General features: G+C 33.3%; 1 protein-coding gene across 2 annotated transcripts; it reads right to left on the reverse strand.

The window, feature by feature from the left end:
• Window positions 1–333: 333 nt before the first annotated feature.
• LOC145738779 (fibroblast growth factor receptor homolog 1-like) lies at window positions 334–23250 on the reverse strand. Of its 2 annotated transcripts, none has more exons than XM_081993821.1 (12): window positions 22910–23250; window positions 6914–7006; window positions 6396–6553; window positions 5953–6337; window positions 5704–5894; window positions 2699–2840; window positions 2521–2638; window positions 2349–2469; window positions 2063–2294; window positions 1709–2013; window positions 1416–1653; window positions 334–1358 (listed from the first exon to the last, which is right to left on the reverse strand). In XM_081993821.1, exons 1-12 carry the CDS (start codon window positions 22911–22913, stop codon window positions 1045–1047), a joined length of 2301 nt encoding a protein of 766 aa, XP_081849947.1. In that variant the 5' UTR covers window positions 22914–23250; the 3' UTR covers window positions 334–1044. The 2 variants fall into 2 exon arrangements, with proteins under 2 accessions (XP_081849947.1, XP_081849948.1); XM_081993822.1 differs by lacking the exon at window positions 5704–5894 and adding an exon at window positions 3126–3292 and having other exon boundaries at window positions 22910–23249.
• Between the last annotated feature and the right edge of the window lie 3895 nt (window positions 23251–27145).

Here is a 27145-nt window from a genome sequence, read left to right on the forward strand (position 1 = left end):
AAAAATGTTATTATATAACCATACATTTTCTGACTAACATTAGTGACAGATATCACGTGGTTTTCAGAGAATATTTTAGTTAGACAGTCACGTGACTATTGTCAAAATAACTGTCATAAATCTCAGAAACACTTTTTATATCGTATACTGCAAGACAACTTTTCTAAACCTTGATTTTTGCTGTTTTGAGCACAGTTTGACAGTTACGTGACCCACTTGGAGTAAGAAAATGACTGTTTTAAGCACATTTTTTAATCCTCATTAAATTTCCTATCCAATAACTGGAAAAACACTACAAAATAAATGAACTGAAAGAAAAAACATTAAACTCTCTCTTTTTGTACATTTATATTACAACATTGTAGTATTCTTAAGGTAATAACTTTTTTTTTATCTTGAACAGTCTTGCCAAATATTTAAGTAGGTATATGAAACTCTTAAATCTCTAGTCACATGATTGGAACATTTAAAGTAATTTACATTCTTTGGTAGATTTATGTTATAACATAACTATTGCCATTCAGTAAATATATTTAAAATTGACCTACAAGACCAAAAAATTAAATAACAATTATATTTTTGTATAAAACGACCTATCGTAATGATTACGTATTTACAACGCTTTATTGTATTTGAAGCATTTTTAGTAGTATGTAATGTAAATTTTATATATACACTGGACAGAGCACTGGCATTAAATTTAAAAAATGCTTGTTACACATGTAAATGATTTATTCTTTGTGCTTCCTAGCCCTTCCTTAATATTATTTATATGTTTACCTGGTCAAAATCTGTTACAATCTAAAGTTGTACATCATCAGTAACTTAAAATAATGATAAATACTGACATTGTATAGTTTTATAATTCATAAGAACAGAAATTGTTTTAGTTACAAAGCCAATTTATAGAATTCTAGTTCTTCAGGCTTGTAATAAAAAGTTGTTCAATCATATTTACAAACCGCTCAACTATCGTGTTCACTGAACATACCTTGAGCAGATCCATCAAAGTTCAACCAACTTTTCTAAATGCCTATACAGGAACTACATTCTATTTATGTAGCTTGATTGGGGGAAAGAGAAGTCTTCCTCACAGCTGGATTCTTGACTGGAAGGAGGCGTGTCCAGCTGAGGGAGACCCAAATCCAGGTATTCCTCGTTAGCTGTTATAGTCAAAATCCGATCCAAATCTTCAACTAACTCAGAAAACACTGGTCGTTCTTTTGGCTGGTAACTCCAGCATTCACGCATAAGCATGTAAATTTCCAATGAACAGCAAGGGGGTTTTTCCATTCGGTGTCCATTTCTTAATAGTTTAAACAATTTCTCGACACTAGGTACTGAGGGGTAAGGAGTACCTGGGGAATTATAAAAAGTGAAGCAAACTGGGGTATTTAATATCAACATTGACAAACCTCCTAAAGTCATGATTTCCCAGAGTAAAATTCCGTAGGACCAAACATCAGATTGAGTGGTGTAAACTCGATGGAATAAAGCTTCTGGAGCCATCCATTTTACTGGTAATCGACCATCGGTTTTTTTGCGGTAATAGTCATTGCAATGTATGTCCCTCGCTAAACCAAAGTCAGCAATTTTCAGTACGTAGTCATCACTTACTAGCACATTCCTGGCTGCTAAATCACGGTGAATGCACTGAAAAAGCATATTTTTAAAACAATGATAATGAAATAAAGGTTTGCGCATTTACTCGTCTAGAAGACAGATAATCCATCCCTCTTGCCACTTGATATGCGAATGATACTAAATCTTTTTGTGTTAGAGTTTTCTTTTCTTTAAGTTCAGTTCCAACAGCAATTTCATAACCTGACGAAGGTCGGTGTTCTCTTAAGAAATCTCTAAGATTACCATAAGGTGCATATTCCACCACAACATACAAAGGACCACCCTGAGTGCAACATCCAATTAAATTGATAATGTTGATATTCTGCCCAATTACTTTCATCATTTCCATTTCTGACACTAAATCCATCATTTCATTGTCATTGTGGTTTCCTATAAAATGCCACTTAGTTGAATACTAATTAATACACGAAAGGCCAACCTTTAAGCATTTTAACTGCCACAGTAACTTTGCTGTCATGTTTCAGAAGATCTATAGCTTCACCTATAACAACCTTTCCAAAGGCACCCTCGCCCAAGGCTTTCCCAAGCACCAGCTTTTCTCTTGGAATTTCCCAGTCTTGATCCATAGGGAGTTCGTATTCGGATAGTAGACCGTCTCCAGCATTGTTAAGTTGAGTTTTTTGTTTTTCAATTTTTACCACTGGCAACAACTAAAAGAAAAAATAGTGGTGTTTTTTGCATCTTTGAGTCCAGAGAAAACCTACCAAAGGTTCAGACACATCTTCCGAAGGATGGGTGACTTTTTCAATGATTACTTTTTTAGTCCACTGGGTTATTATGGCAGCCCTTGCTGTTTCCACTGCTATCAGTTTAGCCCTTTTCTCCCTAAAAACTCCTAGTTAGTTTAAAGTGCTAAATGATGTTCTTGAAATTTACCTTCTAATTTTCTGTCTATAGTAAAGACAGATATAAATTAAGAGAAGGAACACAAATCCCAACACTGATAAAATAATCAGGATTAGCTTCACTGTAATGGGCTTTTGTTCTAGACTTTCTAAAAATAATTTATTAATGGAATTAATGGTCTAATAACTAGAGATTAATAAATCTATACCTGGAAGGGTTTCAACAACAGTAAGATAAGCTTGACCACTGGTTCGTCCAAGACTATTAGCCGCTATACAGACATACCAGCCTTCATCTTGGTATGTTACATTAGTAATCTCCAGAATTTCTGGATTGAAAACGTTAGAATTCTAAAATAGTAAAGTTATGATTATTACAGAAACTAAGCAAAACTTGGTTCCTCACGCCAATTAAGCCTGGTAGAACAAACAACAACAACATGCGTTTCTTGGAACTAAAATTACCAAAACAATTGTGTTCTGCTTCACACTAATTATAATATAATAATTGTAACCTACAGGGATTTACAAAAAGCACTGAAGCGGTTAGCTAAAACCATGCAAATAAATCGAAATATTGTTAGTAAAAACGAATGGGTATAATAAGTTTCTGAAAAATGATACACAAATACTCACTCGCGTGCTATTGTAGTTCAAGGTATTATTAGCTTCAGACATATAAACCCAAGTGACATGAGGGTGTAGATCGCTCATAAATTCGCATTTAAAAGATACGTTACCTCCTACTGCAACAGTAGCATTTTCAGGATCTTTAATTTTAATTGGTGTATGATGATACCGTTCTACAAATAATAGTTCAGTTATCAAAAATCAATAACTAACATTTTATGGCGTAATACATGTATACTAATCAACATTTTTAAATATGAAGAATACTACCGTGTGAGTATTAACTGCAGTGTTTGAGTGTTACTATTTGTCATACGTTTCCGATAGATCACTAGAGAATGGTAAAAAATAAGTGGGCAATGGACTACTTTCAACCATCCAAGTCTGTTCATTATCAAAACAGCCAGATTCAGTTTGACGCTCGGTTACATACAAGAGCATAGGTAACCTTCATCCCCAAAGTGGGGAAGAGAAACCCTATCATCCCAAAGCCATTCAGACCAATCTGTGTCTCATACTTCCTACTGAAGACATTAGATAATTTTATTAGAACCGAGGTACTAGAGGGTGATAGAGGGTGCTCTTTTTGTAATAATCGAAAACATCCAGGAATCACTCGAGCACAAAGAAATGGCAATATGTGCATTCTTAGACATAGATGGAGCATTCGACAACAGACAGAACCACCTCCAAATGGATTTGCCAAATTCTGGCTACAAACTGTTGAAACAAACGTGGGCATGATCAACTTTCAGATCAGCACAAATTGAGGATGCCCACAAGCAGAGGCCCTATCACCCTTAAGTGTCAAGTCTGGTAGTAGACGAACTTCTCGGAATTCTTGCCTTAAATATCCTACGACATAGTCATTATGGCCAAACGCGAATTCGTCACCAGGAGAATAAGACTTTAGCATTTGAGGAATATCCGCCTTAACGACGAAGACTTAATATGGCGGCAAGAGGTTAATTAAGTATCTAAGACTCACCCTAGACTCAAAACTTATCTGAAATCGTCACGTAGAAAAGATCACCAGCAAAGCAAAATCACACTGGTTGTAACCCTTCAATACTGCGATGGATCTACACCATGATAATGAGATCTACGGTGCAGCAGTGTGGCACGGCAGCACGCCACAACAAGAAAAACATTGGAGAAGATGCAGAGACTGGCACGTCTTTGCATAACAGGAGCAAACCTGAACCTCACATCTCTCCACATCATGATGAGGAAAACTGCTTGGGAAGAACATCTCAGGTTGGATAAGACGGATTTAAGGAAAGCACACAGCCTGTTGCTGATTTCCCTGTTGACGAAATCATCAATTTTGAAAAACAATTTTGAACGGAACTGAGTACCAAGCGAGATTGGAGCAGAGAATCCATTCAAGCATTAGGAAAAAATATCAAAAACTCTCGAGGGAACTGGAGCAGGAGTCTTTGGGCCTCGCACCAAATACTCTAGTGGAAAAAGTGTATTTATTTCAACCTCGACAGGAAATATCGGAACAAGGAATTTGCGATCTTTTCCGATAACCAAGCAACCATCAAAGCGTAGAGCTCCTCAACTCGATGATGGTTTTGGAATGCCTAGGAAAACTCAGGTAACCCTCCTCTGGATTCCGGGGCACGTCGGAGTAGAGGAGAATGAACAAGCAGATACTCTGGCACGAAAAGAAGCAACAATGCCACTGATCGGGTCAGAACCATTCTGCGGCCTTAGAAACGGATAGGTTTAGGAATAACTTAATAAAGCTGAAGAAGAAATTAGAGCAACGTACTGGCTAAGACTTCCAGGACTGCGACAGGCTAGACAATTTTAACAGAGCAAGATCGAAGACACTTCATACATCAGCAAAATTAGTCTCAAAGCAATAACGGAATTTCTAACTAAGGTCTAGGTAAAGCTAGGTCTAGAAAAGAACACCACCTGCAGATTCTGCGTCCAGAGACTCCCCCCACCACATCTTGCTGGAGTGTTATGCTGTACACCACAGAAGACTGAACACACTGGGATACCAGCTGACTGTAGAAGTAATAACTCGAATAGACACCCTCAAGATTCTGAAATTCCTAAAGAACTGAATCTTGAGGAACTGCTATGAACAACCTTGAGATAGCAGCATCTGTCACCATTCACACCTACCTATACCCATATCAATACTATTTGTAATTAAATTATTGATTAAGTCAATATACAATTGTCACAAGAATTTGGCAACACCAAAGGGAAACGTCCTTCACCTCATTCTGTTAAATGCAATCAATTTAAATATAGCAATTGCCCTTGAAATCCCTTTTTGTGTTCCGTATTTTGAAAAATTTACATTTGTATAGTTTCCATAAAAGGAAAACGCATTACTAATGACATAGACGCACGTATGATTAGCCACTTATTAATTCTAACCAGCCACCTATACCCGTTTGAGTAACATTAATTTATTACGTCCTGAAAATATTAAAGCTTATTCGATAAAACAGTAAAATTGATTAGTGACAATCCCAGGCCGTATTTATGTAGAGAAAAGTTTAGAAAAAAGGCTTTCCGCCACCAAGCACCAACCCCTCCGTTGTAAGTGTGGTACCTTTTCAATTTTGCGAACGTTCTTGAGATCGGGGTCGTCGTCATCAAGTGATGAATTAGTGAAAAACCAAGTTATAAATGGTTCCAAATCAGCCACCACTTGGGGACATTCAAACCGAATCGTTGAAGATACAACAGCGGTTACATTTTCTGGATATCCGTCTTTTATGTAAGGTTTATGTGGAAAACGTTCTATTCAACCAAAGGTTAATTCAAGATCACCAAAACAACTACAGACAATATAACTTACCTACAACATCAAGTTTATAAGTGTAATTAATACACCCTGCTTCATTACACACTATGCATGTATAATTTCCTTTGTCTTCAGGAACAAGATCTTCTAAGGTCAGAGACCAATGATTTTGTTTGAACTCTCCTAAAAATCTTTTCGGGGACTTGCCATCTTTAAGCCACGTTATATTTGGAGTTGGATTGCCTCCAGCTCTACATTTCAGCTGTGCCATATTTCCAGCGGGTTTCACAATTATTTGTTGCATTGATTTCATAATAAATGAGGGCGGCTCTAGCACGATTAAGTGGTATTCACCCACCAATGTTCCATTGGAATAACATGTGTATATTCCTTCATCAGCTACTGTTAAGTTTCGCACTAATAAAAGTTGAGACGTGGACTGAAATTTGCACAACTCTACAGTTAAAACAACTTAACTATATGAAGAACACACTTACCATAGGCTTTAGTTCTGTAGTGTTACTGTTGCGAAACTTCCATTCAACGTTAATTTCTTCAGGACAGTTAAACTCAACATCATCATCAATTTTAGCTTTGATCTCCTCCCTTTTCGGAAATCCACTAGAAACAGCCGCTAAATCCGAATTCTCTGAAACTAAACCAAAACATATGAGCAATTGACAAACAACTTGCTTACAATTTTTCACTCCGAATGTCTAATTAAGGGGGCGAGCAGGCAATCCCCGTTGATTTGCATGCTTGCGTAGGCTCATTAACCAATTAGAAATAATAAAATAAAAGACAATTCTCTTGTTAAAGGTCTCGCTCCGTCTCTTTAAACGATTTTTCTTGTGGTAGGTAAATCAAGATTGATGTACGGGTCCACATTAAATTATTCTATCACTGGTTAAACGTCTTATTGTTTAATGCAAACACTCCTTTAGTCGGCTTGTACGCCACTATTATTAGATTGATTTACGTTTTACGACAATGTAGTAAAGCTGGGACAAATTACCTGTGGGATCCAATGCAAGTATGTGTATGGCGTAGAAGGAAACTACCAGGACCCTCCAAAGTCGCAAAGTCATGACGATTTGATTCAAATTACCTGAAAACAAATAAAATGACAATTTAATTTGCATTGAAATTCTGTAATAATATTGGCATAACTATAATTTTTTCTCTATGAGTGTTCTTACTAGTTTTGAACAGATAATATTAGTCATTACTACCACTGATATATAGCGAAAATCAAAGCAAATTGCAGTGATTGATTTATGTTTCTATTACATTGTTACGTAAACACTAACCTAACTTAAAAAGAAAAATCAAGATGTATTACAGTACAGCAATATTCTATTTCTAAATTTGGTTGTATTTGTAGATACAAATGTAAAAAAGTACGATTTCAAAAATTTAATGGTCCTAAAGTTTAGGCTTTAAAGGACATAATGCTGTGTTTCATCGATTATGAAAAGGCGTTCGACAGAGTCCAACATCATAAACTGATCCAAATCCTAAATAGATTGGACATAGACCAAAAAAGACATCCGCTGCATTCAAAGACTATACCGGAACCAAATGGCTGAAGTCAGAGTTGGTAACGATCTTACAGAAGGTAGACCAATTTGTAGAGGGGTCAGACAAGGGTGTGTTCTCTCCCCACTTCTCTTCAATTTATATTCTGAAGCCCTAGAAGAACGCAACGTGGGCGTTAAAGTGAATGGTGTATGGGTCAACAATATTCGTTATGCGGACGACACAGCTCTAATTGCAGATAACATGGAGGATTTGCGGGATATGCTTAGGACTGTCGGGGAATGCAGTAAGAACATGGGTCTTAATTTTAACACCAAGAAGACTAAATTCATGATAATTACTAAAGCCACAAGAATTTCAAAAGTCAAGCCTAACATAAGAGAATCAACCAATAGAGCGAGTAAATCAATTTAAACATCTAGGAACGTGGCTGGAAAACTGGGAATCAGACACAGAAATCAGATGCCGGATTGAAAATGCCCGTAGTGCGTTCATGAATTCAAAAAAGTGCTCACCAATACTGATTTCGATCTTGGCTTGAGAATTAGATTTGTCAAATGCTATGTCTGGACAGTGTTGAAAATAATCAATAAAGACCGCGAACTGTTATACACCATTAAACGGCGGAATAGAGCATACCTGGGCCATGCAATACGCAAAGAGAGGTACCAATTCCTGCAATTGATAATTGAGGGGAAGATTGAGGGAAAGAGAGGAATCGGCAGGAAAAAGATCATCATGGTCACGTAACGTTAGGCAGTGGACAGGACTGAGGACAATGCAAGAACTAATGCATACCATACGTAATAAGAAAGAGTAGTAATAGGAAGAGTAGACAAAATTTTTAGGTCTCAATTTACTTTCCCAGATTGAATATCATTATTTCGTATTAAGTTTGCTTCTCATCTACAGCAAATTTTGCAGTTTTACTTCGAAGTATATTTCATGGAAGCCGTTACCATTTCGACAAAATATAAATTGTTTATAGTTTAGCTCATTTAGTTTTGATAGTACATTTCCACAGGTAATAAAAACTAAATTCTACAACACGGTTATAGAGGATATGAATAAAGTGCAAATTGTAGGTGGCAACGGTGATAATTAAAAATTGATATATACCGGATATTATGATAAATAGTCACGGTGACGGTGTGCGAGGAATTCTGAATGACTATTTTTCAAGTGTCCATTGTAGAATTTAATATTTATTGGCAAGGTACACAACAAAATACTTAAAGCATACTAAGTAGAGTTAGTTTAAGCTTTGGAAAACGCTCTTGCATCTTAATAAACGTGGAGATTCGAATGGCTTGTTAAGTGACATCCGGTCTAAGCCTTAAGATTCTCTTGTTACTTGCCGCCTACTGTAGTCATTGGTATTGTTAAAGGTTGCCGATGTTCTTGCCAATAATTGGCGTTAAGGAAATTCAACTATCAATCGCTTTTTCTTAGTATTTAACGACACTTTTCTTCTTCTATACAGTGGCGTTTTGTTCATAACACAACTCCTGGTGAATATCAAGAACACATAAAAAAGTGACAGAACATGGATTTCTAAGCAAATCTTTGCAACCAACAATACTTATGGATCGAGGTGTTAGCAACATGTAAACTTGTAAGTTTATTTTAGCGTACATGACCGAATTTACAAGCGTGTACAAAACATAGCAAACAATTTAGCAAATTCAATAAACCGTGGATGTTTATAAAAATGTAAATACCCGTTTCTGCGAACACCGAACACAGTGTAAATATTGTTCCAATGAAAAATATAACCCACATAACCAAATCGAAGTGATTATTGTGAAAATTAAACAATTATCGGGAACAATTTCCATGCTGTTTGTTCTGATTTTTAGGGGCAAAACCAGTACGAAATGTATTTTTATTAAAGTATTGCGTCTAAAGAGTGCTTACGTCAATCGAGCTTTATTTAAGGGCCTATTAAGAGAAAATTTGTAAAAATAAGTTTAAGCCAAGTATCGGTTATTGATACTTACTACATAGGGGCATACGAGAAGTATAGTCTAAATCCAAATCTATTTTAATGGACTCTTGAAGAGCATTAGCGTTTCATCTGTTCTTTCGAAGTTAGTTCAATAATTTATCAGTTTTGAGTCTATATTTAACCAGTTTATGGTTTATGAATGTATAAAGTTACAACAAATAAATAAATAGCACAAGTCACTGCCACCGTCAGACATTTACCTCGGATATATAAAGTAGCTGGCAATCCCTCTATAAATACAGTGACGTAGGCGTGATTTTTTATTACTTTGAAACTTTCTTCTGAAATTTCGTATTCAACTTACAGGCTATATTAGCAATACAAATTGTGAGTAATGAATGCTTCTTAGTAGGATACAACAGCAATAACAACGTCTGCATTTTGTATGGCTAATTGACGGTAAATTCGATTTATATCGGGACGATGCTGCCAATCTTCATTGTATTGTGTCGGTCAACATATTGAATTTTGTTGGACTTTGTTCATCATCCAAAAAATATTGTGACTTTTATTAGGCTTGCGAAGAAAGACAACGCCACTGTAAAAAGGTTTAAAAACAGATCGAGCACATGTGTCTCACACGTGCGACTTGCCTTAGTCCACAAGTCTCCCGACCCCTGCAGACTTTCTACCTGACAACGTTTCTTTTTCACATTTCCAGACTAATTTGCTAAATATTTTCTTTTCCTAGCTTTGCAGGCACCCATTTATCCGTCACTCTTAAACATCCAACTCCCAACGATCATTTTGCTATATCTAGAACTCTTCTAAGTATATTTAACTCAAGTCCGCTCCTCGGAATTCTGTGGAAGTGTGCAACAAAACAAAAACTTCCGTTCATGCTAATAAAAAGGAATGAAACCTATCCAGTTTATTGTTCTGGACCCATTCCGATAAATTATAAAATACGACTGGACTTGCTATTAGTAACCGTTAATTAAATTTTGAAAATAGGCGTTTCGAAATGGATAATTTTGAAATTGTATTTTAAATTTAGCCGTTGCGATATCGCAGAAAGTGTCAGTCACACTGCACCAAGCTTTTAATAGTTTTAATCCAAATACAATTGAATTCTTTAAATAAAACAAAAACTCTTCCATTTTATTAGTAATTTAAATGATTGTGCGTATGCCAAATATGACTGTAATCTCGTATATGAAAGTAAAGTTACAATATAAAAATATTACAATAACATTTCAAAAATAAAAGTTCTTGCCCTGAAATCATCAAACCGTTATTTAAAATCACATCAACCTACTATTGAACTCATTATGTTTACTCTTTAACCCATAAGATGGAGAAGGAAGAGAGGATTTAGTTTTCAATCTTCACTAAAAGAGAAAACACACAATTTTGCAAACTTGCATTTTATTTGAGACTTGTGCTTTTTTACTTCCTGGGGTAAGCATAGAAACAAAGTTGCAAGTTATCTTGCTTTCCAAAAAACTTCAAGTCAAGATATCAACATAAGAAATAAGCAATTTATAATGTATTTTCCATGGTTCTAAACCAGATTTACCATCTTGCTAAAACCAAGTTTCAGAAGAAAAAAGTAAAAAGACAGAAGATATGGTCCTTCACTTTTAAGTAAACCAGTCCACTAAAATAAATGGTAAAATGAAATTTTATCAGTGCTGGATTTAGGGGAGTAAACTAAAAAGTGATGACATAACCCTATTTTTCAGTCGAAATGAAGTTTATTGCACCCTGTCACTTTTTGCCTTTAATCTCCTTAACAGAAATTTGTACAGGATAACATTTTCTACAACTTTGTCAATAATAGAGCTGTTACATCTTGAGCTTGGTGTACCCTGGCACTTTTTGTTTAGTAACTTTGATACTTTTTAGTTATTTCAACTCTTTTTTAATATAAAAAGAAATCCTGATGGTCACGTGACTGTTTTAAAAGTGAAAATCTTATTTTAATAATCACGTGATTCTTTTAAGATTAAAAAATGGGATTCATAAAGTATTTTAAGTATAAAATTTAGCACCAAATAATACTGGTTTGCCTACAAAATTAACCACACCTGTAGTAACAGGACAAACTTTGTGTACAACAAACTCAAACATCCTGTAAACGAGTTGTGTCATAATGAACGTGATATACCCAATAATTGAGCCTGCATGATCAAAGAGTTGAACTACGAAAGAGGTCAATAGTCCAGAAAAATCTAGATCAAGAATCTTTTTCATAGAATCTGTGTTACCATTACAAACAAATTCCATGCACTCCAAGAAGTGTCCCATTGTTCTCATGATGCTAGTCATAAAGTCAGTAACCAGGCAAAGAATGAATGAGCTGACATCGTATAAAGACCATTCATTAATGTATTCAAATAGCGTAGTTGTAAATTTAGATAAACTATTAATATGCCATTTTGGTGTGGCTTCCGTGACCACACCGTTATATGTACAAACACCACAAGCGAATAAAAATCAGCAAATTTTCATGCAGCGTATAACAAGTATTTAATTATGCAAGGGTCATAGTACTATTGGATAAATATTTGATGCATAAATTGTTAAAAAAAAATATATTTTATTGACTATTAAAATTAATGAGAATCACCCTGGAAATGCTAAATATAAAGGAGGTTTGCATCCGGATTTTAATAGGCGGTTGCCTGGAAAACAATATTTTTATAGGAACCAAATAGGCCTGTATCGTGTGTAGGATGGTTGTCAACTGTCAGTCGTTTCAGCCACTAATTATTGCGTCGCGGGAACAACTTGAAAGAAACCAATTTATCAAATTTCCAAATTAAGTCCGTTAATCCCAGAGATACAGAAAAAATAATTGTATCAAGTTTTATACATAAAATAGAGAATATTTGTTTTGTAATTATACTTGTATTTGTTGACAAAGTAACATTAGACTGAACTACTCATAAAAGAAGATCACAAATTTACGTAAAATGGAATGAAAAAATAGAGAATTTTTTAGAGTTACCAATAGAGCCAAACGGGTTAGAAACACACTGTATGTTCACACACATCAGCGTTACTCAAGTATGAACAAGCAAAAAGGACATTTGTAAATGATTTCTAAATTTCCAGTAAGTACAGTAAGTGATTTACTATTGGTTAAATTATATTCAATTTTCAGGGTGTTAAATCAATCGGTTTCGATTAATTGGAAATCCACTATCAATCTGTTGCACTGTGGAGGAAAATTTACCAACATCTCCCGTACTTTGCGTACAAACCGAGCAATATTGATGGCAGTAATGAGGGTTACTAACTGAATCTTCAGGGTGCCGCATATCTTGAATGAATATTTGAATAAAATAAGGGTTACATAAGTGAACCTGGACTGATTCTGATTGCTGCATAAATAAACAGAATACGGAATTTCTCCCACATTCCCCCATTAACTCACATTAAATTTAATATATCTCACTTAACACCCATAATAACACAGACGTTTAGTTGTTTTAAGGCATTTAGCCTTTTTCGAATTGTTTTTTCTTACTTAAAATATTTTCCAGGCACCTGTATTGCACGACTGCACATAAGGAATGTATTTTCCCAGTCAAAGTTTACTTTTTGCATGATTTGAGAAGCTTAACCAGTTAATGATCCTAAACAGCTTTCCAAATGCAGTTGTTGAAAGCTATTTAAGCATGTCTCAATCGCATGCAAAATCAGCTGTTTCGACTAATTTGGATGTGCAAATGCGTTAAATGCCTCTGTTAATAGTGTATTCATTTTAACAATTACTATTAAACCATATTTGTCCCATCTCGCACATGCTTAAAATTCACTTTTATATTCCAAGCAACAATCTTGAACAACGCGTATTGACTGCGTAATAAATAATAATTGTACTAATAAACTAAGCAAATAAAGTAGGTAATAAAATCTTTAAAATTATAGTGTGGATTGCTACTTTATGTCTCTTTGTATACTGCAATTTATTTTCTTTTATACATAAATCACTTTTGTAGTAAAATTTAACAATAAACTTTTCAATGATGGAAAACTGATATATGTATACAAGGTGACCTATCATTATGTTTATTTAATTATTTTAATTGAATGTAATTTCATTATAATATTTTTTGGTTCAGTTTACATTACAATCATTATGTATAACATCGGAACTAATAATATAACACATAAATTGTTTACTGTAGTTTATGCAAATCGTTTGTGGAAAATAAACTTACGTATTTTCCTAAGAATTGCTATTTTAAAATATATATTTTTAATGGAAAATGTAACTTGTTTCATTACCTCCAACACAGTTTCTAAATCTGTATATTTTATTTGATATGTGTGCAGTCTGTTAATCTAGTATCAACTATCAAAAACTCCACCATAAAGCTGTAAAGCTGTCAAACTTACTTGAAAGCTTAGAATCACTTAAAAAAGTAATTTCACTGTGTTTTATACCTCCATGAGTGTGTTTTCGACTGTTTTTTGAAAAAATATTTAACGTATCAGTAGACAGTACAGTGTCAACTGTCAAAATCTATTCCATAAAGCTGTAAAACTTTAAAAGATTAATGAAAAGCAACCGATTAAGTTAATGGTAATTTAGCTGTGTTTTACACCCCCATGAGTGAGGTTTTGACCACTCACTACATTAGCATTACAGTGTCAACTGTCAAAATCCGCTCCAGGGAGCTGTAAAGCTATAAGAGTTGATTGAAAACATCCAGATTTAGTCAGAAGTAATTTAATTCAATTTTACACGTTCTTGAGAGTTGTTGCGACTAATTTTACAGATGTATTGCTTATTCTGTAATTCTCTGATATCTGTAATTCAAATGCCAACTGTCAAAATCCTGTCCATGGAGCTGTAAACCTATAAACTTGCTTGGAAGAGCAGAATCACTGTAAACAGTAATTTGACTCTGTTTTATACCTTTACGACCGTCTGTATGGATGTACATTTTATTTGACATTAGTCTCTTGTTACTGGAATAACATATAAGTCAAAATGCCACTCCTAAACCTATAAAGTGCAATTCAGTTGATTTTTCCACATTTAGATTCTCAGTTTAGTTATTTTATAGTTTCATGGGACAGTTTTTGCCAATTGTCACGTTCACGACAGTTGAAAATATGAGCTAAATGTCACAACTGTCAAATTAACACTTATGAACCTATAAAATGCTATTCAGTTGATTTTTTTTTATTGTTTTATGCGTTTATAGGAGTAGTTTCAACAGTTGTCACGTTCATGGCTGTTTAGAAGACTTGAAAAGCAAACAGCTAAATGTCACAACTGTCAAAATGTCACTCATAAGTTATAAAATGCAATTAATATGATGCTTTTTTCATTTTATAGGTTCATGGAGAGTAAACAACACTCCCAAGAACTAAACTGTGTTTTAACATTATTTGTAGGTTTGAACGTGACTTTCAGGCAAAAGTCAAAATACAAGAAAAGATCTAATTAAGTACATACATAGATTTAAATCTTAATTATGCTGAATATTTGAAAAATGTTACAGTCACAGGAATAAAGCGTTCATTATCGACATCTCAAAAGCAGAAATCTTTTCAAACTTTTTAAATTGTTTCTATATTGATTGAATTTTTAGCACCCTAAATGTATCCTGAAACGTTAAAAACATTTCATTTAATTCCCCATTCCCAATAACTGACAGCTCAAAGTAAGAAACACCGGAAAAGTATTTAGGGATTCCTAAACAAAAGCCATTAGACTACTGAAAAAATCTGGATCACTTTCCACTTTAAAAATACGATAGCTTTTGATTTATCAGAAGCTTTAAAGCCCTTGAAAGGGTTTTAAAGAGTCGCTAACCACACCAGACCTTACTTTTAAAAACTTAGAAGGCTTTTAGGAAAGTTCAACGATTTTTTCTACTCCTACAGGGATATTGGTTCATTTAGTTTAGAGAGCGGAATTGGCAACGGTTCAACGAATACAGAATCCTAGACTTTCCGCAACTGTGCGATATGAAATAGACTAATCACAGGCAATTTTCAGCGTGCAATATGAAATAGACCAATTATAGCTAATCTTGAACGTAAACAAAATAATTCTTCTGATTGTCATCCTCACTGAGAGTTGGCATCAAAACATTGCATTTTCGCTTATGTTTTGAGGCAATGAGAAAGCCGTTCAAGTTTCAGTTAGTGTTCAATTAAAGAATAAAAACATCTACTTTATTATATGATAAAGCAAATGATACAAACTTACAATTTGTGTCAAAATTGTCCATATTGCCCTCGTCTGATTGAGCAAATTTTCGTTCTCGTGAGATAGGGACATCTTATTCACCCTTGTTGTACAATATACTATTAAGGTCTTTCTGGCTTACGTATAAATCTAGCTTCCTTAATAATTTTAAAAACCAAGAATATTTTTAAATCTTATTGGGCCCGGCTTACGCGTATCTCAAAAAGTGAAACGCAACTGTCTGAATATTAATACAACATATTTATTATTTCTAGATGCCATCTTCCTGGATAATACGTACACTCCTGGGTGTAAAACCAGCTAATCATAATAAAGTCTAGGATATTTTAATAGTTAAAAAATTATTGTGACAGGACGGAAGACTGAGACTATTTTTACACATCAGTCGGTCATGTGTTTAATGTTAATGTTAATAAACATGGCCAGAAATAAGCAGACATGTTAGTTTCGAGTTTTACATAATCCCTATTAGTGGAGCAAATAAGTTTGGTTCCTTACTTGGTTTATGGCTTTATTTGACTCATCTTCCCGACTGTCTCATATTTTTTTCACGTTATACTATATATAGTTCTTAAACATAAAATCCCTAGAATATTCAAACAGTGTAACCGAAGTATTTTGGTCTTATCACTTTACAACCCTCTTATAAACTCTCTTTGCAATTAGATCTTCAAAGGCAGGGTATAAAGATGAGTATCGCGCTTTTATTAGACCCTTTAATATATTATTTACTTCTTCATACATTACTGCCTAAACCTATTTAAAGATCGTTACAGTCCTCGAAATGAAATACGATACTCCTGGACAAAAGTGTATTAAAGTCGTTTGTTTACGGTTGTCTAAGCCAAGAAATTCATAAAATTTGAAATAAACCAACTTCTTTGTTGGTTTGTGAAACCTGATTTATGTCTTTATTTTAGGTTTAGCTCAGTTTTAAAGCGTAAAGTGCTTTAAAGCAGTAGGGTAATTTAAACGTTTCATCATTGAGCTCTGGTTTCTTTTAATTACTTGGATTAATCATAGTTGTCCCAAGGAAGTCTATAAACCTACTTGAAACGTTGTACTTGAATAATGTTTAAACCTATTTAGAAAGCAACAAGTTTTATAGCTTTTACGATATGCCAGTGGTTTTCATTCAACTACTACCTACAATTCTATATTTTTTCAAATTGTCAGTAATTCAGCTTCAGATAGCAAATTTTTCGAGATAGGCAACATCACGGTTTCACACCTACATTCTCTCGACACCAGATGGTATAAACTGTGCAATGTGCCTAGCAGATTTTCAGTCATAAAAACCCTTGTTTACTCTTCTCTCTTGCCTGACGCTCGTATATACCGAGTGTTTAATATTATGAAGAACAAAGAATGGATTCTTGAATCGTCACCTTTATGTTTGAAACACACTGTTCAAGGAACCACAAATTTGATTTTTTCTAGTATTATTGTAAACTCATTAAAGTTGAGCATTCATAACTTTTAGCTGGTACTTAGAATGATTGAAATTAACCAATTTTTTAAACAAACAACATTTTTAAGATTTTATAAGGCTTTTTAGTATTCTAGGTAAATTCAAATGTAGGTATAAAGTGTCACTTAAGTCAAATATGGTAGATTCGAGTGCAATAGGCGGTAAAGTGGGAGTGCGTCTCTTAGCATTAATTAAAACATTTCCTATTTTTACACAATGGTTTCAAATTACCGTAACTTCCCTATGTCTGTTCTCCAGAATAGTGCAAAAACAACTTTCTTACATTTGCAATGTTCATGTATATGTTTCATCAACTTATACAAACGAATACATAAATTTATAATGAACAGGAACAGGCAGTAACTTATGTTAATTGAGTAAAGCTTGGTTTATAAAACAAAATTTAGCATTAAATTTAGTATTAACTTTAAGACTTTAAGAATAAGACTAGTGGTTTTAAATCAAGACGTTCATAAATGAAATTTAACTTTAACCTTAAATTTAGCTGTATCTAGTGACCTTGGATTTACATAAAATTCTAAATTCTCTTAAAGTTAACGCTAAAGTTAAATTATCTTTGTCAGTTAAATCAGCTGATTTGTGGATTGAATTTGAATATTTGGTTATGGTTTTTCCTGGCAGCTAAAGGGTGCGGTTTAAACGGTTAAACTGAAGCCTAGTAATATTTGCTTTTCCCAATTTCAATTTTTGTGTTTGTGTATTACAAAATAACAACACTGGGTATGTGGGAATCCCGAATGTCACTTAATATTTTTGAGAGTTTTTGATGTCAAATGAGCGCAAATGACAACTTTGGCGTTTAGCAGTCATTGATTTAAGACTTGAAATATTTCTTTTATGAACACCATATTTTTTTAGAGTTACAGCTAAATTAAAATGTACTACTAAATTTAAATTTTGTTTTATAAACCAGGCTTAAGAGATTTGCCAACAAATTTAACCTAATACAACACCCATTTCTCTTAACCGCCAATGATGATATTCGTCCATATAGAAATCTCGAATATCACAACTACAAAAAAAGTTAATCACAGTTAAATACCGCAGTAATAAAACCTTATTAAGTAAGAATAGACAGAACATGCGGGTCTGATTTGAAAGACAAATTTTACGTCCCTAAATTGTCAGTGATTGCCTAAAACTAACTTTTAAGCACATTTTTTAATAAGCTGGTTAAATAAACAAAAATCCTGTGTAAACACTAATCGTGTACAAACACATCGTTAATTACACCTAAACATAAACCACGGTAATTACTAAGAATAATATGCATGTGCAATTTTTAGTAACATTCAATCAGGTTTTTTTTTAAATTTAGACCTGGAAAATACGTCAATGTGTCAATATGTTTTAATACCAATAAATGTAAAGGACATTACAAATTGAATATGTATGTAATTATTAGAAACAAATATGAAATTTTGAGTATTAAAAAAATAATGACCAACTCTAAATTATTTGGTGGCTTATAGTGCTTATACATAAAAAATGATTAAAACACATTTTTGCTATGTGCCTAATCCTAAAAATGTTAACTAAGTGATATTTTTTTATCAATTCTGCATGTGGAAATTGGAAAAACAGATGGCCAAAGCTCGTGGGGGAAATCATGTGCCACGTGTCAATTAATGTGTTAATGTCCTCCAAAAGCATATCGTAGTACGTTTTCCAAGGGTTTTTTTAAATTTGTTTCACTGATAAAAAGTGATTTTTTTAATCCAAAAAACGGTTTGAAATCTTATTCAGTCTGATAATGCAAGTTTTCACCCTTTTTTCAGTAGGGAATTTAAGGGGCTTAACCACCTCCTGGTAAGTTTAACCGAAACCCTAAAACCTGGTTTAAAATTGTTTTAAAGCAGTTTTGTGAGCTTATAAGGTTTGGTTTACACCAAGGACGGTAAACAGTAAAGGATTACTCGATCGGCCGATTTTGTTTCCCGGCGGCGAATGAATTCTGACGTCACAGTGGGTCCTCGGGCGGACAATACGCTAAATATTCTCTATCTATATAAGTATACATATATTTTTTATTTCGCTAATACATATTGTATTAGTAAAGTGTGAGTATTTGTAGTAGTCTTAGTGAGTGTATTAGTGAAATAATGTGTTTAATCAGTTTTTGTAAGAAAACAACAATTAATTATACCTAAAAAATTTTATACGAAATAAATCGAACATATCTGTTTGTGTATGTCTAACAGAAAAACAATCTCATTTTTGTTTAAAGACGACTTTAGATAATAATTATGGATTAAAGACTGTTCATTAATATAAATTTGATATATATTAATAACCTTTATTTTTCATAGAAAAAAGGCTGTCTACCATTTGGTCGCAGTATTCACAAAACTTACCAACTCGTAATAAACCTAACTCAATTTATCACTCTCAAATTGTCTTTTTTTGCTCTATTAGTTACAATTTTAAAAACTCACACTCAATATAACCATTGAAATTTAGAATGCACGAATGTGAATGATCGACTGCAATCGCGCAAAACATCTCCGGGCCCCATGGTGACGTAAAAATCGTCACCGGCCCGAGCCGATACCAGCAAGATTGCGCTTATGGGATTAAGCAATCCTTTCACTTTTTATTGGGGGATTTAAGGGGCTTAACCACCTCCAAATAAATTTAACTAAACGAAAAATTAAACACTGAGGACGTTTAAGGTTGAAAATCTGAAAACTGCGTTAAAGGACTAGTTAACTAAGCGTAACTCGGTTATTGGATAAAATATCAAAAAAGTGTAAAAACTTTTACTGCGACTTTTTTCCTAAAGGGTGGCCCTAGGGAGATGATTGTCAAAAACTGCCCCCCAATGCAAAAAAATACGTAGAAATAATTAGCTTTCATAATTTTTCCAAATCACGTGACTTTTCTTGTAATTTTGATAGTCCTGTGAAGGTCACATAACAGTTTTCCACTATTTTAAAGGCCTTTTCACTTTTCCTTTTTAATCACGTGACTTTTGAGAAACTGTCGAGATGACGCAAACTATCTTAATTTGACAAAAGTTCGTAGAGATCACTAGTTTTCAATTCAACCAAACATCTCCGTTATTTGAAAAAAACTCAAAAACACGTAAAAGGAGAAAGTTATAGGGAATTTCATCCTCTACAGTATTGCTAGAGTGGACTTTTCCACTAAAGGGTCGCCCTAGGGAGATGATTGTAAAAAACTACCCCCAATGCAAAAAAATACGTAGAAATAATTAGCTTTCTTAATTTTTCCAAGTCACGTGACTTTCCCGCCATTTTAATACTCCTGTGAGGGTCACAGAACAGTTTTCCAACTATTTTAAAAACCTTTTCACTTTTCCTTTATAATCACGTGACTTTTGAGAAACTGTCGAGATGACGCAAACTATCTAAATTTGACAAAAGCTCTAAGCACAAAAGTTCCTAGAAATCACTAGTTTTCAATTCAACCAAACATATCTCCGTTATTTGAAAAAAACTCAAAAACATGTTAAAGGAGAAAGTTATAGGGAATTTCATCCTCTACAGTATTGCTAGAGTGCACTTTTTCCCTAAAGAGTCGCCCTAGGGAGATGATTGTCAAAAACTGCCCCCAATGCAAAAAAATACGTAGAAATAATTAGCTTTCATAATTTTTCCAAGTCACGTGACTTTTCCCCGCCATTTTAATACTCCTGTGAGGGTCACAGAACAGTTTTCCAATATTTTAAAGGCCTTTTCACTTTTCCTTTATAAACACGTGACTTTTGAGAAACTGTCGAGATGACGCAAACTATCTAAATTTGACAAAAGCTCTAAACACAAAAGTTCCTAGAAATCACTAGTTTTCAATTCAACCAAACATATCTCCGTTATTTGAAAAAAACTCAAAAATACGTAAAAGGAGAAAGTTATAGGGAATTTTATCCTCTACAGCATTGCTAGAGTGCACTTTTTCCCTAAAGGGTCGCCCTAGGGAGATGATTGTCAAAAACTGCCCCCAATGCAAAAAAATACGTAGAAATAATTAGCGTTCATAATTTTTCCAAGTCACGTGACTTTTCTTGTAATTTTGATAGTCCTGTGAAGGTCACATAACAGTTTTCTACTATTTTAAAGACCTTTTCACTTTTCTTTATAATCACATGACTTTTTCCGTCATTTTCGTCAGATCAAGGCTAATCCACCGGAGACCACCGATTGAGCACTCGAATTTGAGTGCTGATGATGGCCTAAAAGGCCGAAACCGATTCACAAAGGATCATTAAACAATTTGGACGTAGCATATACGCTTTTTTCTGAACTACCCTGTATTTTTGCCCTGAAAGTAAGATAAAAATTGTTGTTAAATGTTACACAGAGTGAGAAAGAAAGTGTTTTAAAATGAACTTTCAAATTGATTTAGGTATTCCAATACATGGGTTAGATTTGATACTCAAGTAATTGAAATGATTGATTACAAACAGATTTATGATTACTCAAGCAATTTTGAAATAGGCAAAAAGTTTAATTAAACAGACATGTAGTGGAGTATTTTATACTGAAATATTTAAAGTAGAAAAAACTATGCTTTGTATTAGTTTATTTATGTTGTTAATTATTAGTAATTCATATTTATTGTGTTTCATTCTATTTGCCATTGATTTCTGTGTTTCCTATTGATTCAATTAAAAGGTTTTGAATTTTGATTTATGCTGCATTTTGTGTATTTCTCGTATCTAAAACGCATTATATGATTTTGTAGGCAATTAAAATGTTATACAAACAAAACATACACAATAATGAGCATAAAGCAAAAAATGATGAAAATGTTGAGTCACACAAAAAATCTCACTCAGTTTTCTAAATATCCAAATGGTCTTCTTCAGAAACTTTGACTCTATATTTTATTCAAAAACCACTTTATATAATGTTTCTATCTATTTTCTCCATTCCAAATTATAACTTTTCTCCAATAAAGAATTAGTACGCCTACTTGGATATTAGATAAACAAATTAAGGTATCAAATCACTCTCAAGAATCAAATTTATTAGCATTTATTAGCTCTAACATAACAAATTTTAAGTATGTGCAACCGTAAGCATATAAAGCTCATTTTAATTTATCAAAACCTTCCTAAAGCAGATTTTACCTAAATAAGTCAAATAATCAATTAGAAACCAACCCACCCAATCATTTCAACCTTCTTTTCATTATGCCTCTTAAAGAAATGAAATAGTTTAAACTTGTTACTAAATTTGATACAAAAATTAAGCCATTTCAACGTCACATTCTGATAAAAAGTTTATTTCATCAACTTAAAATATTTTCATTTTCAAAGAAAAGCGTTGAGACTGAATAAAGTTAACGCTCAAAATGTGAGTGGCACTAGGTTTATTTTCAATGCAAAAATCTCATTATATTTATTTTTAATTAAAACTATGCGGACATAGGTATTTTAGAGTTCTGATCTTCGAATTCTGGATTACATTTCTGTTTGATCATTACTTCTACTGTGGTAGAACTGTTTAAATTTTGTGGATGGCGTAAATAAAGTTTTTGTCATATAATAAAATACCGCTTTGATCGTTGGTTTTAAAGAAGTGATTGTTTTGGTTGGAAATGTGTAAAAAGCATCAATCTTGTAACAGTTTAAAACGTCATAAATTAGATGCTAGTGGAAGCCTTGCAGTTTGTGGTGTATAATAAAGTATTAAAGCATGAAACTTATAGATTTTCAGGTCAATTGATTAACAACGAACGGGATACTAAAAATAATCCAAACATTTCGCGATGTAAGAAATGCGCAAAAATAGCTACTAGGTAATCATGCGTGTAGTACTCTAATACTTACCCATTAAATACTATGAGCTCATGTTTGCAAAGTCTCTGGCAAAAACAAAACAAAACAATAACACAAATCGGAACACCGACGAAGCACAAATTGTAGTTGATTTTACTTCTCTCTAATCGAAAAAGTAAATTTGAAATATGCGGGCAATGTGTGAAGGAAACCACAGATGACAACGATTAGGGTACTTTTCACTCCCCTATCCAATGGTTTTTTAAGAGTGCGACTTACGAGTAGTACCGGTCTTCCAAACGCTAGCGACTGTCTTACACGAATAAAGCTCAACGACTTGACTCTGGCTCGAAAAGCTCAAACGCACGGTCTATTTTCGCGTGCGGCTGTCGTACTGCATGTTACCGAGAGTTCCTGCGAATTATTATCTCAAGTATTATCCAGATGTTGGAAATGTTCTGTTTCAGTTTAACTTGTTTTGACTGTTGTGATTTGACCTTACATTTAAAAAAAAAATCAAGAACGTACCGAGCTTTACAACCCTTATTTTTAGCACTTTGTAAGAGTCTTTTTTGATTAAATATTTACTCATAATTACCACCCTGTTGTTTGTTAAATAAGTTATGATGTGGCTGATATCATCCCTCAAACAATTATCCCAAATTATGTACCTGGTTTATTGACTCTGAACTAACAACGGGTTTGAAGTGGGTACGGGGAGAGTTTGACAGTTGACCAATTTGAAACCAGTTTAGTGTAGTCTTTATTAAATTACTATAATAGAGGTTTTAGTAATAAAATACTGTACTTGTAACTTGTAAATTTCTAGTGTAAATTATAAACGAACATGGCAACGCCCCTGATAATAATTTTTTACCATTAGTAGTAAATTCTTCATACCTGAAATTTTTAGTAAGAATAAGACGGAACCGATTAAATTTAGACGGCAGGAAGTACTAATGACTTTTTAAATTATTTTAGAAAAGATTACCCATCGAAGCTGAACAAACACGTAGAATCGCAGGAAAATTGCTTTGCGTTATTTTATGAACAAATTTGAAACTCGTTACTTGTATCAGTGGCGTATAATGTACATTCTTAGTGCTGGGCGATAGAATTTGACTTAAATGTTTGCGATATCTCATTCTCAACTTCGATCCTAATTTGATTCAGAAAGTCACAATTTTGTTTAGTTTTAATTCCCACCCTGGAGTATTTTTTTATTTATGCTACTATCAAATTAAAATCAAGCAGAATTAAATATTTTACTGCCTGGTAATCTTTCCATTTTAATCCAGATTTCTGTTAAGTGGAAAGCTTAATAATATTGATATTATCTCAGAGAAAATTTTAGCTTGAAAAGAAAGAAGGTAGCGTAAAAACTGTAAAAAAAAGAAGGTAGGAAAAGAACTATAAAATCAATGGGATTTTCCATGGAAACCATTTCATTAAAAATATGTTAATAAGTATCTCAAGCATGCGGGACTTCCATTATTTCCATAATCAACATGGAATACCAGTTGGAATTTAGACTTAGAAGCATAAAAGTATTCTGTTCTATTGCCTGTCCAGATTTGTTAATTAATAAAGTAATTTCTGACTTATCTATAGTTTTATAGATCAATGGAATGGATTTGGACAGTGCAGTCACCTTTACATCATTCAGAACTAAGTTTGAAACGTCACAACTGTAAAAATCACTCCCATAAAGCTATAAAATGCAATTCGTCTAATTAGTACTCTTTTCCAGTTCACAAGACGGTTTTCTATAGTTTTATATCTTGAGTGGATTTTGTCAGTATTGCCACACTTCCGACACTAAAAAGTAGATTTGAAACTGTCAAAATCCTCCTATGAAGCTCTAGAATGCAATTCAATTAATTGATATTCTTTCTCAACTTTAAAGAAGATTTTCTATAGCTTTATAGCTCGATGGATTGCATTTTACCATTGTTGCCACATTTATGACAGACAAAAGTAGGTTTGAAACGTCACAACTGTAAAAATCCCTTCCATAAATCTATAAAACGTAATTCGTCTAATTAGTACTCTTTTCCAGTTCGCAAGATAGTTTTCTATAGTTTTTCTCAGTATTGCCACACTTCCGACACTAAGAAGTAGATTTGAAACTGTCCAAATCCTTCTATAAAGCTATAGAATGCAATTTTCAAGAAGATTTTTTATAGCTTAATATCTCGATGGATTGCATTTTACCAGTGTTGCCACATTTATGACACAAAAGTAGATCACAACTCTTAAAATCCCAACCATAAACCTATAAAATGCAATTTAATTTCCAACTTTGATTGAATTGATTTTGACAGTGTTTCGTAATTTTCGACAGATGGTAGTAGATTTAAAATGTCAAAACTGTCGTTCCTAGTACGGTCCCATAATTTTGGTAAAAACAGTCTAAAAGTGTGAAAACGCAGTCACTTTTTGCCTTCACAAACAACATTTTTTATGACATTTAGTAGTATCAGAAATACTTATGCGATGTAAACGTAGACACTGAAACTACAGCGTACTCAACTAGTCAAAATATTAACTAGGTTAACTCAGAAAGCTTTTGCCTACAGCTAGCTAATTGATTATGACAGTTTAATGACAAATTCGATGATCGTGTCAAAAAAAAGCAACTAAAAACTCACTCATGGAGGTATAAAATACAGTTACTTTGAAATGGTTCTACTGTGTTTTAAAGCTGTACAGCTTCATGGTACTCATTTTGACAGTAGACTCTGTACTGACAAATACTAGTCAATTAAACTATACTGCTGTGTAAACAGTCATGAAAGTATAAAACACAGTTAAATTACTTTGTAATATTTTGCTGTGTTTCAAGTTCGATTTATAGCTTCATGGAACTGATTTTGATAGTTAACACTGTACTGACATACTCCAATACTTGGAGTACAGTCATGCAGGTATGAAACATAGTAAATTTAATTTATCACAACTGAAAGTGATTGTTTTTGTGTGTTTTTTAAATTTGTAATGGCAACGTGATTTTTTTCAAAACCTTTCTGTCAATTTCTATTTTGGAACTGGTTCTGGATTTTATATAAGTTCTCAACTAAGAAAGACTTAGTTGAGAAATTTTCAAGAAATTAAATATTTGGCTTCAAAATTTAAGTTTTATACTCACATTGTTTTCAATGATGTAGTTAAAATAATTGCATTCAAATTAACAATAGATCAGTTAAACGTTATTAAGAAAAGAAATTAACCAGATTTTAGTGTAATTTTAGGTTAAATTTGGCAGTTTTTATTAAAAATCACAATTTTGACCTATTAAATAGTGGTAAATTTTAACACTTTTTTATTTTTCTTTCTGAACTTTCCTGATTAAATCAATTAAGTATTTCAAAATACTTAATTGATTTAATCAGGCAAAGATAAGATAGTAGTGTTTTTGAGGAGTGTAAATGTCTTAAATATCTAAGCCCTGAAAAGATGTCAAATAATCCGTTTTTGTACCTGCAAACCTTTAAAATTTTATCGCCCGAAAGATAGCCCTGACGTGTGGATTGAATATTAATTTGTCTATGACGGATATCAACCACCATTTTGAATAATGCTGGATTTATAATTTCCGAACAAAAAATAACGAAAATGGGGGTAACAGAGATTATAAAACCAGCTTTAGTTAGTTAGATAAATCACGAAAAATTTTTTTTATAATTTCTAGTAAAGATTTTTTGACTTTTCAAAACAATACAAAAAATGTATCCGTTGTATTGTGGGATTTATTTTTACACAACTTTATTGTTTTCTAGAAACGACTGGGTTATATTTCTAGTTTGCCACTGATCATTGCCTGGCGTGTACTATTACAGAAAACCGTAACGTTTTGTCATAACGCTAATTAAATTTTACTCTAAGGTTATTTGAAAAGTAATACTTTGAGTAAATAAGTAAGTAATTTATGTAAATTAGACTGAGGGTTAACAGACCTAATTTAATTAACACGCCTCATTAATTAACACCCAAATTCTTGTACATACAATACAGTAAGTTGTTGTAACACGTGCAATAAACTAATGGAGGCATTTATTAAGAAATAAATACAATATTTTAGCTCTTGCAGTACATCTAGATGGTGAAGGCTGCAAGAAACTTGAAAATTCAACTTGAAATATATCCGGTCTACACTCTAGCAGTTCTCATTCTTAGGACGTTTCAAATGTATTGCTTATCTCCAGTTGATTAAGTAGGCGCACTGTAACATCGTTAAAATTAATGTCGTTTCGTATGAGAAATTCAGTCGCAATCCACCTCAAAACG

The sequence above is a fragment of the Ips typographus genome, linkage group LG16 (assembly GCF_016097725.1).
Source record: "Ips typographus isolate SLU linkage group LG16, UJ_Ityp_2.0, whole genome shotgun sequence".
Taxonomy (NCBI): Eukaryota; Metazoa; Arthropoda; class Insecta; order Coleoptera; family Curculionidae; genus Ips; species Ips typographus.

What these genes read in the sequence shown, in the direction of transcription:
- LOC145738779 (XM_081993821.1), bottom strand. An exon ending in ACGTTCGCAAAATTGAAAAG is followed by an intron (nt 2,841 to 5,703) that starts GTACCACACTTA and finishes TTACTATTTTAG; the next exon opens with AATTCTAACGTTTTCAATCC. An exon ending in TGTTGTTGAAACCCTTCCAG is followed by an intron (nt 2,639 to 2,698) that starts GTATAGATTTAT and finishes AATTATTTTTAG; the next exon opens with AAAGTCTAGAACAAAAGCCC.